The sequence below is a fragment of the Metopolophium dirhodum genome, chromosome 7, assembly GCF_019925205.1.
Source record: "Metopolophium dirhodum isolate CAU chromosome 7, ASM1992520v1, whole genome shotgun sequence".
Lineage (NCBI taxonomy): Eukaryota > Metazoa > Arthropoda > Insecta > Hemiptera > Aphididae > Metopolophium > Metopolophium dirhodum.
Window position 1 is genome coordinate 11,210,439 of NC_083566.1, and position 14,707 is coordinate 11,225,145.

General features: G+C 29.1%; 1 protein-coding gene across 1 annotated transcript; it reads right to left on the bottom strand.

Moving 5' to 3' along the window:
* Positions 1–462: 462 nt before the first annotated feature.
* LOC132948392 (meiosis regulator and mRNA stability factor 1-like) lies at positions 463–9,838 on the bottom strand. Its single transcript, XM_061018831.1, has 10 exons — positions 9,549–9,838; positions 9,388–9,486; positions 8,328–8,598; positions 8,064–8,219; positions 6,938–7,156; positions 5,633–5,839; positions 5,297–5,567; positions 5,060–5,208; positions 2,035–2,290; positions 463–1,965 (listed from the first exon to the last, which is right to left on the bottom strand). Exons 1-10 carry the CDS (start codon positions 9,836–9,838, stop codon positions 1,916–1,918), a joined length of 1,968 nt encoding a protein of 655 aa, XP_060874814.1. The 3' UTR covers positions 463–1,915.
* Between the last annotated feature and the right edge of the window lie 4,869 nt (positions 9,839–14,707).

Here is a 14,707-nt window from a genome sequence, read left to right on the forward strand (position 1 = left end):
GCTCACGCAAATGTTTCAATTTTTTTTTTTCGGAAACCTATGTGTTTCAACCAGTTAAGAACTATATGATGCAAAAATTAATAGCCGGAAATCATTACCTAGTTTTTATAGTATAAAAACTATTTTTGTAATATAATATGTTGCAATCTATTTTTCCATATGTACCGTAATGCTTATCATCCATCAATTATAGGAATATGTAATCATTTATAACAAATTAACATAATAAACAAAATAGTTTTGATTTTTTTTGGTAAATATTTCATATTTAAAAAACATAAAATTAATCGTATAACATTATAATAATGATAGTTAGACCTAAAAATACGAGGGGTGCTAATAAAAACTTGGGAGTGCTTAAGATCCTCTTGCACCGCCCTAGTTGTGCCAATGTCCACATGACCACATTATATTTAATTATTAGTGGTGTACATTTAAGTGTGTAGAAAGAAATAACATGTGTAGACTCTAAGCTGAATTATTGATGTTTTATATTTTTTTAATTAAATAACATAGTAAACATAACATTTTAATCGACATATTGTACATACATGCATTTTTTTTTACGTTTGAGCACCCATGTAATGGACAATAAAATTAGGTTAGATACAGTGTTATTAAAAGTACATACTACACAATGTAAGTTTATCACATGGTAAGTGGTTGTTCATTTAGTAAATAGTAAATACATAAATAATTTAAAAAAAAAAAAAACAATATTTGGCACGTATTTATATATGAATAAATAAAAAGGAAAAGTATATAAAAAAATACTTTTAAACGTAATGAGAAAAACATCAATACAAATAAAAATAAGACTAAATAGTCTAAATGATTAGGATATTTAGTGATCATTAGACCATATATATACATATATATGTATTGTACTATTGATATACAGTATACTACTTAGAACTAATAGAACAAAATATGATATAGAAAAAATACCTCTTCAATTAATTGAGTAACAATAATAATAATATAACAAAGAGGTGTATACATGTAATTATTATATACTAACATGATTGATATACATATTTTTCTATCAATAAAAAAAAAATTGTAACCAGTTAACGATAGAAAAATAAATACCAATAAAAAAAAAATAACAATTTAAAAGTTTATTTTACTTTTTTACGTTTTGTGTCTTTGTTTGGTAATAAAAAAAATTGCATACCCTCAAAACACATGGCTTAAGTATTTATTTTATAATTCTGTTATAGTAGGATATATTTAAATAAATATCCATAAAAATAAAATATTTTACGTAATATATATATTATATGTTTAAGCATAATGCCAAACAAAATTTAACACTAACCTTTCGGTGAAATATTTCAACAAAATTGATTATTCTAAAATTGTACTCAAAATAAACTATGCACATTTACTTAATCCTAATAATAACTTAAGCAAAATTAGTAATAAAAAACTTGACATATTGAAAACATTTTAATACTCCCGTGTGACATTGTAATATACTAGTACCACACATTATTATTACTATTAATTATATTTTTATTCAGTTACGTGCATGTATAATATATATAAATATAAATACATTCATATTTATTATTTTTACATATTAACTATGCGATAAATGTAATATAAATTAAAACATCTAGTGAACACATAAAAAATCAAAAGTGAGATCCATTAATACATCACTTTATCCCTTAAGCTAATAGACTTTGTAAATATAAATATAAAGGTTTTTCTCCAGGAAAAATGTTTTGTTTAAAAATCAAACGAATAAAAATACTTTTTAGTTATTTAGGAGTGAGAGTCAGTCCTGATATAAAAAAAAAATATAAACCTAGAAACATTTCATTTTACTTTTCTTTTTCTATATATATATATTGACGTCTTTCGTTTTAAAAAACTATTGAAACCCGTCTTGGATGATTTAAATTTTCTAAAGAAAACGATCATTCATTTGATGAACTAAACGCTGATTTTGATCTCCTGAAACCAAAAATAAATGGTGAATGTAAATTTGTTTACTATATAACCAAATATTTCTTATGGAATTACCTTGATCGTTAGTATTTGGTAAATCATTGTTGCCCATCATTGGGCAGCAAAACTGATTGTCATTGTAATGATTGTTATTGTTGATTGTAGTAATGGGTTTGTACTTGTCACCGAATGGCGGACACAATTCAGTAGGCATTGGCACTTGTGATGGATGAGGAGCTTGTGGTGAAGTACAGTTAATCAATGACATAGGACTCATATTGAATATGTTTGGATGTAACTTCAGATCAGGAAGTTTGACCACCACAGGTGTCTGAAAAACTTGAATGTTAGTACAACACAAAATATACACAAACATTTTTATTTGTTATTTCAATGACACACTAATTTATAAGTTCAGATACAATTAAATCGCTCCCGAGAGTTGATCACATGAATTGATTTTTGTCTACCAAGCAAGCTGCACTAAGAAGTCTGGAAGTTCAATAAGAACCTCGACAGACTTCTCGACATACTATGCAGAGTAATATCAAACATCAGCTCGGCCTATTGAAATATCATCATGTTCTATATAAATTATTACATTTAAGTATATTAACTTCTTCAGTCATAATTTAAAGTTGATCATATAAAAACAAGTTTAGTGAACAAAAAAAAAACCAAATTTTTCAAGTAAACATGTCACAACCAATTTCTATCACACAAGACAAAAAGCTCATCATAATATAATACTTTGTTTAGACAGTTAAATTAATACATTTTTTTAAATAAAATAGCTATAATATACTAATTAAGAATAAAACATGTAATTGATTTATTTGTACTTAATGTCTAACACAGATTTTATGAAAGCTAAGATCAAATATTAACTACTTTTTTTATTAAAATTATTATTCTTATTAAAACCTATCGGACATTTTTATTGTAACAAACTTTCAAATTTAAGTTGAATATCAGAAACTCATTGAGATTTTAAAGTTTTTATCGATCATTAAATAATCTATAACTTTAAAATCAAAAATATACACAAGCAATTATGTACGAGTACTATAAATAATAACTTTCGCAATTTTGATTTGTTTTCTACATTTAAATGTTGTCAACACACTAGAAGTTAACTGATATCGTAAAACCAACAAATATCAACCAACCGATAATTAATATAAATTTTAGTTCAGATATTATAAAATCGCTCCCGAGAGTTGATCACATGAATTGATATTTGCCTACCAAGCAAGCTGCACATGAACTCTGAAAGTTGATTCTGATTCTCGGCATACTATACACAGTAAGCAAATATCTATCATCAGCTCGGCCTATTGAAATATCATCATGTCTTTATTTTGATCAATAATATAAAAATATTCCCTAACAAATCACTTAAGTCATCAAATTGTTATTGTATATTTATTAGGATAAATAAAAATATAAAATGCATATTTAAAAAAAAATTAGTTTCCATAATGTAGGTTTCTCATTTAATAATATAAATAATTACTCATTAACATTTTGTACGTAAATAGTAGATAAATTGGTAAATAAATATATAAAAATCAGAATTTGGGATTAAGCATATAATAATAAGTTTGTTAAACAATGGAAAACTGGACAAAACAAGTCAACAGATCTACCATGTCACAACCCATTTTTATCATATGGCCCCCAGGCTCATCATATTTTCTACATTAGTTAGTTACATCTAACCATATAATTTCAACTGGTATGACATATTCTAATACTTGAATTGTTTAAGTAAATGTACAAATAATAAAGAACAAAAAGGTTAACTATTAAAACTTAAAAATTATTTTGTAGTGTTGGTCAGTTTACTAAATCGCTTCCGAGAATGATCACGCAAATAATGTTTTTAACAGATTAAATATAGCTCAATGTTGGGAAAATAATCTCAACCAACAGATTTACATAAAACCTTGTTTAATACATCAAGTCAGACTCGGCCTGGTATCATCATTTTCAACATTTATATACATTTATATTTGAATATTATGTTAAATAATAATAAAACTAATATGAATAACTATATATGCTTCACGCTTTATGTACTTAGTACAGTAAAATCTTGTTATGTCAAAAATCAAGGGAAACAGAAAAAAAAGTTTTGACATCAAAATGTTTGAAGTATTGGGGTTTATTGTGATGGTAATTATTTCAAGGGCATTTCAATTGAGTTTGGCATTACAAAAAATTGGAGATATTGATGTTCAACATAACAAGAATCTATACTCTGTCCAACAAGAGAATGAGCCGGTACAGTGTGCATCCCCCCACGTCACTTTGCTATTGAAACTGATTCCTCTATGGCAGGATGTTGCGTGGAGGAAACAGTTTTGGTCGGTGTGCGGTTCTCTTGCTGGACAGACCATTCTGTAGTTTCTTTTTAATATTGTAAACTGTGTATTCAAGAAGGACACGTTTACACATTACTATTTCTTTAAGATTAACTTAGAACAGTGCAAGTTATATTAATATTTCAATATCAACAAATAAAATATTTTATTTTAAACAACATTTTAAAATCTATTTTGTCTTTATACTTATTAAATTATATTTTACTGCATAATGAGAATAATATCAAAGCATTAATTAAGAATAATTTTAACTGCTACAACTTCCAAGATCTGACTATTATTAGGAAACAACATTTAATTATTAAGCTTATGGTAGTCAAGTTATACGAGTTAATAAGTTGTGCTACAGTTGTAATATTATTTTAAACTTTAGAAAAATAATGTACTTTATTTAGAATGCATTGATTCAACGAAGCATTACACATTTCGGGATTATGGCCTCATATGGCTTATGGTCCACAAATAGAAAAATAGTAAACCAAAACTAAAACTCAACTTTTCCACACATGTGATTATAAGATTATATAAGTTATTTTTAAAAACACTAACACTGTATTATTTTAATTCTGTTTTCTCTGTGTAGACCCAGCTTCAGAACACATAATTAAGGGATGCTATTTTTTCAACCAGACAAATTCAAATAATTTATGAATATACACAGTCGTTTTTGGTGTATAAGGTACATCAGAGTAAAACTATAGTATGATCATTACCTTATTCTCGTCTGGTAGCAAAACATTGTTTTCTCTTAAATTCTCATTGTGGTTCATTAAGCTCATATCAGGCTTACTATAATTATTCTTTGTCATTTGATCTGGCATGGGCGATTTAATTATACTGTTAGGCAAATGAATACCTACACCTGTTTGATAAGTGTTAAGTCAGGTTTTTAATCATTATCATAAAAATATATTTATTAAACAAATATAATATACATAAAATGTTCTTACTGGCAAGTTCTCTGTTGAGTATGATGTAACGTTTGGGCGGCTTGTTTTCAATGAGGACTGTGTGCGGAATACTGGTTATCAGTGCCATTACGGACTGATATCCGTAAACAGCTGGCTGAATGGCGGTGCCAAACAGACGCAAGTAAGCAGCTTCAAGGGATGTCAACAACAATCGACCATCTGAGATCATTAACAAACGATACATATCTTGGGCGAACAATTGCAAAGGAGTCAATTGTACATATTCTTCTCCAAATTTAGTCTTGACGATCTAAACACAAGTTTTGCTGTTGTAAAATATGTCTGAAAATATCACTGATCCCTCTCTGCTGTTACCTTTATAGTTTCACCAAGTTTCTCCTGCATAGTTTCAATGTTTATAGATTCGCCAAACATTGTTTGGTACACAGACTGAAACTGCAAAACAGACATCTTGTCATTGGACGAGTGTTCCATCAGTACACGGCGAACTTTTAGAGACAACCTTTGGGCTTCTTTACGGTCCACAGCTATCAAAAACAGCTCACCGTGATTGTCCACCACCTTTAGTAATGCAACAAATGTTTAACATGATTAGAAAAAAAATCATACCGTCTATACTCTGTACACGAGCCTGTACTAATTTGCACCAAAATAAATACAGATTGAACTACAAATTTTATGAACTAACTTACTATGTTTTATATTTTGTGCTAATCAACAGTTTAAAATTTTGCTTTTAAAAATAAAATAGTTAAAATAATTTTATTTAAAAAAAAAATGTTAAGAATATTGATTAGAACATAATATTATACTACATAGTAAGTTAGTTAATTACATTAGTCAGTTTTAATGTTGCAGTAAACCTAACCTGTGTATCATGCAATTGAAATCACCGTTGGTAATCCAAAAAGTAGTATTTAATTTGCAACAAAATGTAAACTGATTAGTCTAGATTGAACTAATGTTATTTCTAATTTGTTTAACTAATGTATTCACAAAAATCAACAATGTTCACAAATATTTATACCTGTCTACCCAAGAACAGCTGTAAGGAAGTGTTCTTAATACAACTATTATGGCATTGCCTATGCATTCATCAACATACAAGTTCAAATCTTCAGTATGAAGAGTATGACATTCATTGCGAGTTAATTCTCTAAATCAATCATCCGAAAGTATCTAACACCAAACAATTTATTGCTTTCCTACAATGATAGTTCTTTGTTTTTTAGTCTATTATTGATTAAAATATCATATTATATATCTTAACAATCGAAATTTAGATTAGTATTTTTGTGTTAGTAATTATCTTCTCATTATATGCAACATGGATATTTGGACATTATTAACTAATAAGTATATAATTAAATAGTATAATACCCAGTACCCACTAAATTGTAAGTACATGAATTTGTAGGCGGTGTTCAGCCGGAAATGTATTGCAAAAATATGACTAGCGTCAGCTTCGATATCATATCGTTATCCGTAAATTATTTTGAATAGTAAACATAATTTTCATATTGTGCAAATATATTTTAATTTTGTCATTTATGGAGCATACTACAAATCTTTTTTTCTTATTATTAAAATTACACACATGTAACAATCTGTAACACATGTCTTCAATCTCCTATGTTTTGATATTATATTTTATCTTACCTTGACAGCATCATCAAGCTTTTGTAACAGTTCGATGAGTGTCTCACATTCATATACGGAAGGTTTAAGAGCATAGCCATACTGCCACAAGAAGGCGTTTTGTAATTGACTAATTTGCAGTGGATAAACAGCCAATGCGGCCAACTGATCACCAAGCACATTTTGTTTCACATCAGTCGTCAATGACACGCGGCGCTCTCCTTCCAAATCGTCTTCGATCTATAATAAACATCATTGTTTAACAAATGCAAAATTAACATTGAACATATTATACTAATTTTCAACAAATATAGTATACAAATAGATAATCAAATTTTTTAAATAAAAACATAAAACAATTGTTCACAATATATTATGCAACTATAAATTTTTTTTGGGGGGGAGGGTACTGTAGGTTTTGAATACGTATGTTTGTTTTGGCAGAATGTTTAAGTGGGTACCCGTAAGTATCTGCCATGCCCGGGTGGGAGATGGCGGCCTCTCCCTCCGTACACCGAGACTGCCCGAAGAAAAATGCTGCCCGTGGCCGAGTTTGAACCGGTGATTAAGGCATCGCAACCTTAGTCCACTCAGCCACTTCGTCCCCCACTATAAAAATTATATTGATTATTGACTCCCTAATAAAAGAAAAATATTTAAATAGTTTTAGTTATCCTCTCAAATTATACGATTTGAATAATTATAAAAAAAAAAATTTTTTTAATAGATAAGTTAACTCATATTGGGTTTTAAAATTCAAACATTTTTTTCTGGAGTTAAAAGTTTTAAGTTGAACAAATAAACAAAATAATCCATGTAATATTTTAATAATAAACCTAAAGCATAACGATAGTTGGGAATTATAATAAATTAATGAGTTTATAGGAGGATCCTGTGTAATACACAGTATTTCTGAGGAACACGAAACACACATACATAACACAGAACGAAAAATGAACGCCACCCTCCGTTCAAAAGCCATAACATAAAAAAAAATTTAACACTCAACAGTTTGGAAATCCAAATGTTTCTTAGTATTTGCAACGTTGAACATTTTCTGTAAATCATTATGTGGTAACTTGAACAATTACAAGTATCACACAAACCAACACCGGAATACACAAAAAAAAAAACCATCTGAAAATACCTTTACAATGTGCGGTATTGATTCGAACAGTTCGATCAATTTTGTGAATCCAAAATCAGCTACTTTACACTGATGACCAAAATGGTGATGGTAAGAAGGTATGAACTTATTAAATAACAGACAACACTGCGGGGCATGACTTAACAACTCTATTACCTAGATAAATGTTTATTATTATTGTTTCAAAATTTGATTGGGCCAAGTCTTGAGTCAAGAAATTCGTTGTCAAATCAAATCTCCCTGAAATTGTTACTGAAAACTCACTTCTTTAGCAAAGGCTTTGGTGCGTTCAATTTCTTCTGGAGTCTGTTCTCGTTTAGGGATTGCCACTGATTTTTGACCATCCAGATGACCGATGACGACGGTATTTTCTGATACTTGCGTTAATAGATCATCAAGAGAACACAAGCCATAATCGACTGGATCAAAAGCACGTCCCACTATGACAATTGGGTTGTTGAACAAGAACTTTTTTGGAACTTCGCTTTTATAAAATCGGTACTTCGCTTTTGTCCAAGTTTTCGGGAACTCAACTCTTTTGGAACTCAACTTTTTTAGGAACTTACCTTTTATAAAATCGGAACTTAACTTTTTAGGAACTTAACTTTTTTGGAACTCAACTTTTTTGGAACTTGCCTTTTATAAAATCGGAACTTAACTTTTTAGGAACTTAACTTTTTTGGAACTCAACTTTTTTGGAACTTACCTTTTATAAAATCGGAACTTAACTTTTTAGGAACTTAACTTTTCTGGAACAGCTTTTTTGGAACTCAACTTTTTTGGAACTCAACTTTTTTGAACTTAACTTTTATAAAATCGGTACTTAACTTTTTCGGAACTCCATTTTTCTAGAACAGCTTTTTGGAACTTAACTTTTTTGAAACTCAACTTTTCTGGAACAGCTTTTTTGGAACTCAACTTTTATAAAATCGGTACTTAACTTTTTCGGAACTCCATTTTTCTGGAACAGCTTTTTGGAACTCAACTTTTTTGGAACTTACCTTTTATAAAATCGGAACTTTGGAACTCAACTTTTTTGGAACTTAACTTTTATAAAATCGGAACTTAACTTTTTTGGAACTCAACTTTTTTGAACTTAACTTTTATAAAATCGGAACGAACTTTTTTTGGAACTCAACTTTTTTGAACTTAACTTTTCTAAAATCGGAACTTTTTTGGAACTCAACTTTTTTGAACTTAACTTTTATAAAATCGGAACTAACTATTTTGGAACTCAACTTTTTTTGAACTGAACTTTTCTAAAATCGGAACTAACTTTTTTGGAACTCAACTTTTTTGGAAATCAACTTTTTTTGGAACTTACCTTTTGTCCAAGTTTTTTGAAACTGACCTTATTTGGAACTTAACTTTTATAAAATCGGAACTTAATATTTTTGATCCAACAAAGTTGTTAAAAATCTCCCTACCAAAATAATTGTTCATCATCTATCACATTTTTATAATGCTGCCCTTCGCCTATCTTACTTCCCAACTACTTGGAAATCATCATTCATTGTCACTGTACTCACACCTGGTAAGCCCCCAGAACAACCCTTCTCGTTCCGGCCTATTAGCCTTCTACCGGTTCTTGGAAAAATATTAGAAAAAGTCATCCTCAAGCGCATCACTACCATTGCGTAATTGAACAACAGTATTCCAAACTTCCAGTTTGGTTTCCACAACCCATCAACTTCACCGTGTAGTGGACACCATCTCAACAGCACTCGAAACCAAAAAATACTGCGCTGGAGTCTTTTTAGACGTTGCGAAAGCATTTGATACCGTCTGGCACGAAGGTCTTCTTTTTAAACTAAAAAAAATATTCCCTGCCTCTTTATACCTAATGCTTAAATCATATCTAGAAAATCGTTCATTTAATGTCCGCCACAACTTACAACACTAATCAATTTCCTATCTCTGCTGGTGTCCCTCAAGGATATAACATATACACGTCAGACCTGCCTACATCTGAAGATACTATATTTGGAACATATGCTGATGATACCGTTTTATTATCAGTTTCTTCCGACTATACCATTGCATCTCAACAAACTCACCTAAATAATCTTTCACAATGGTTCTACAATTGGAAGATAAAAATCAACGAATTTAAGTCTTCCTTTGTCACTTTTACACTTAGACCTCATAGCTGTCCAGTTGTATCAATAAACAACATTGACATCCCTCACTCGACCGAAGTTAATTACCTTGGGCTCATACTTGACAGACGCTTAACTTGGTCTCCTCATCTTAAGAATAAGCGAAAAAAGCTTAATTCCAGACTCCACCTTTTAAGACTCCTTCGTTCGAACTTAACTATACCTATCAAAATAATCCTATATAAAACTCTTCTTAAACCAATTTGGACGTATGGCATTGTAATCTGGGGCTTTGCAAAGAATTAAAATAAAAGAACTATTCAAGCCTTCCAAAACATACTTCAACGTGTAATCACTGGCACACCCCTGGTTTGTCTCAAATGAGTCATTAAATTACGACCTAAAATTACCATCCATCAATGAAACTGCCTCTATCTTCTACAAGCGCTTCCACTCCACAAACTACGAGAAAATCCTTATCAACTAATAAACGAATTAGCCTCACTTACACTCCCCGGCAATCCAGCTAGACGCCTCAAAAGAAACTGGTGCCGTGACCTGATAACTTAAGATTAAGTACTTAAAATATTCTGGGGTGTCACAAATGTGTGATTTCCCCTTCATGTATATAAATTAAACCTGTGAACTATCTGTAAAACATTTATATTACTTATTGTACTCGATGTATAGATTGTAATTTTTCATAATAAAGTCAAATATATTTATAAAAAAAAAAAAAAAGTACTTACATATAAGTCGATCAGAAACTATTTACATTGAATGTTAATAGTAAAAAGCTATTAAAATATTTATTATTTGTATATATTGTTAATAATAATCAAGACTTAAATATTAGCAGTAATCTTGTTCCTTTCACAAAATGTTGTTTACATTCATTATTGGAATTACAATAAACTACAGTTTCCAGCTTCTATATACTAAACAACATTACTTTTTTTTTTTAATTTTCAAAATGCAATCTGCACCTTGTGCCGGTGATTTATTTATACGTAATATAATAAAATTGATACTAGTGATGGGTACCCGATTGTTTAATTAAATTATCTACACGATTTCAATAAAAAAATATCTATGAAGTATAAACATCCGCATTTCTATTAACTACAAATTCTTAATTGTATGAGCATACATATTGCATATTATATTTTTCGAAAAATTATTTAAAAAAAACAAGAATAATTCCTATTATATGTCACACGGGTTGATCTAGCAAATTACTGCTACGACAAATGTGCAATTTTTTTAAGCATAATCTGTTTCGAAAACGTATAGAAAATAGTTTGTTTTAAGAATGTGTGTCTTGATAACAACTAATTTAATTTAAAGTGTATTGTTATATTATATTATAATGAAAAATAATAATTATAGTAAAATATATAATTGCAAAACATATAATACCTATATCTAGCCATCTGGGGTATCAACCACACAAAAAAAGGTGTAAGTATGCAGTATGCTAATAAAATACATGAGGTGTATAATGTATTTCTCGTGTATTTATGTATATAAAATATAAAGATTGATAACATTATATTGATTTAAAAACTTCGCGCAAACCTGGCGTATAGTTTATGCAAAAAGGTACATATTAAACTTGGCGAGGTGAAACGAAGACGGCCTTTGGACAGTTCGGTCTCGCGTATTGTATACATTGCGCTTTTAGGATTAAACTTATAAACGCTTCCACGTCAACCAGTTAACAGATTGTCCGTGACAATAAATATTTAATCTAAGTCTTAAAGTAAATGTAAATAGTAATAACACGAAAACAAACTTACGCGTAAACATCGACTCTTCCTAGCTAGAGTGCCGCCGTCGTCGCCGAAGAAACAGCTATCTTCATCAATCTTCATCTCGCTCCGAACTGAAACTTGAAAGTATCGAAATATTTTATGAAAATAACCTGATCATAATGAAATGTGCGAGTTTGTGTTAAAACTTATACATTATAATAATATATACAACTTAACGAACTGTCCGTTTATATTGATGGCATATTATTGTTTTGTTCACTGAAATTATTAGAATTATTATTAATCGTCGCCGACGAATGTCAACTATTGACGATTTCCATGGATATTATTATAAAATATATTAGTCACTATGATAAATCCATAGAACTTATATATTATACTCACTACCTATACGGTCTGTTGATAAATCGTATGCACCAATGTGTATTTGTATAAATACATGTATTAAATACGCCTTGGTATGCACTTTTACAGAAATCTTTGTGAACAGCAATGTATTTACTTTGGTTTTCTATTTCAGTTTTAGTTCGCATGCCAAATTTAACCATGCAAAACTGGTCCGCAATTTTATAGACATTCTATTATTCGAGAATGCATTATCCCGTCAGTTCCTCTAGACACAGTGTTTGAGAAATTATATTTTTTCGGTAACTATAATTAAATTACAATATGAATTTTTATAAGTTACCGCTATGTAGGTACTTGTGACCATGGGTGTAACTAGGATTGAATAGTTACAGGGGCTAGAGTCCTAGAAAACCAAAGTGTAAAATACACACCCCCACACCCCCTCTAATCAGCGTCAATTCAATAGTCACAAAAACTTTGCTAAAATCAAGTATCTATACTTCAAACACTCACAACAATTTAATTTGACTTTTTTGTAGACATTTTTTTTTTTTTAAAAGGAAGACAAACTTATGAGGAATCTTGTATTAAATTTTCAAATCTTAGATTTAAAAAGAACAATTTTTACGAATTTATAACTTAAAATAATTTTCACATTTTCGTCATTTTTACGTATTGTGTCAAAATACGAACTTTAAATGCTTATAAAAAAGAAAATTGTGACATATATTTTTAATATTTTTCAACTGCTATTGTAACAATATAATAGAAGCCTTGTATTATGTTTTTAACCAAAAGCATTTTATTGATATTTATAGAAAAAATTGAAAACTAAAAATGTCCGTCAACAGCTCAAAACAAGTTAAACATTTTGAAAATTGTATCGTGTAAGGAAAATGCTAATACAATGCTAAGGTATAAACATCCAGTGAAAATGCCATGTACTTCATTCTACAGCCATTATCGATTTTGCGTAGAAATGACCGCTTTTCCTAAATTTATTTTAGTTTTTCCCAGTGCTTTTGAAAACCACTGAGAATTTTTAACATTGATCACACAGTACGATGCAACTATAATATAACTATATTATAAGAATAGGTAGGTACGCCAATAAGTGTACCTATTTAAATATAATAAAACAACATATAATATTATGATGGGCCATAGCTTGAAGCTAATATGCAATAAGCAGATAAGCTATACACAACACGCACATTTCTCCCGCGAAAACTATGACCAATATTACGATAAATTCGTACTTGGTACATCCCCACGTATATTATATTTTATTTTAGATTCTGAGCGAAGCGATGAATGTATTGATTCTACAATGATGTGTGTTTTTTTTTTATTATTTTTTAAATTTTTTTATTTTTTTTTTTATTTTTGTGTCTGTCATCACCATTTAAGGACAGTAAAAGTGCTTGGATTTTCTTCAATAGTAACTTTTCTGATAGGAAAGTGAATCTAGTTGGTACTTTGGGGGGTCAAAAGTAAAAAACAAGCGACGTGAAAAACAAAAGAAAAATTAAGGAAAAACGGGAATTTTTACGCAAAATCTGTTTTCGAGAAAATCGATTTTGGTTTTTGGTGTAACTCTAAAACAAATGACCGTAGGGACATGAAATTTTGACTGAATGTTTATATTAGCATTTTCTATACACCATAAAATTTACAAAATATTTTGACTCTTTTTGAGCTGTTTACGGCCATTGTCAGTTTTCAATTTTTTTAGTTTTTTTTTCTATAAATATCAATAAAATTTTATCTGTTGAGTAAAAAAGCTTGAAAATTTAATAGAAGGCTCCTAGGTTATTGTTTCAAAGGCAGATGAAAAAAATTAAAAATCCTTAGTCACAGTTTTTAATTATAAGCATTTAAAGTTCAAATTTTGACAAAATACGGAAAAATCACGAAAAATTGCAAATTATTTTGATGAGAATTCATAAAAATTTTCTTTTTAAATCTAAGATTTGAAAATGTAATATAAGATTACTCATAAATTTGTCTACCTTTATCAAAAAAAAAATGTCTAGAAGAAACTTAAATTAAATTTTTATGAGCGTCTGAAATTTATATTTTTACAACATTTGATATTTACTCGATTTCTCATGTAACAATTTTCTTATTTTATTGTAATTAAAAAACGAATGACTGTAGATACTTGAAAATTTCACTGAATGTTTATATTAGCATTTTCTATACACCATAAAATGTTGAAAATATTTTGACTCTTTTTGAGCTGTTTACGGCCATTGTCAGTTTTCAATTTTTTAGTTTTTTTTTCTATAAATATCAATAAATTTTTATTTGTTGGGTAAAAAAGCGTGAAAATTTAATATAAGGCTCCTGATATATCGTTCTAATAGCAGTTGAAAAATATTAAAAATACATAGGCACAATTTTTTTTTATAAGCATTTA

What these genes read in the sequence shown, in the direction of transcription:
- LOC132948392 (XM_061018831.1), bottom strand. Translation starts at nt 9,838, where the DNA reads ATGCTTTCGCAACGTCTAAAAAGACTCCAGCGCAGTATTTTTTGGTTT. An exon ending in CAATACCGCACATTGTAAAG is followed by an intron (nt 7,157 to 8,063) that starts GTATTTTCAGAT and finishes TGTTTATTATAG; the next exon opens with ATCGAAGACGATTTGGAAGG. An exon ending in TGCTACCAGACGAGAATAAG is followed by an intron (nt 2,291 to 5,059) that starts GTAATGATCATA and finishes CAAGTTTTTCAG; the next exon opens with ACACCTGTGGTGGTCAAACT.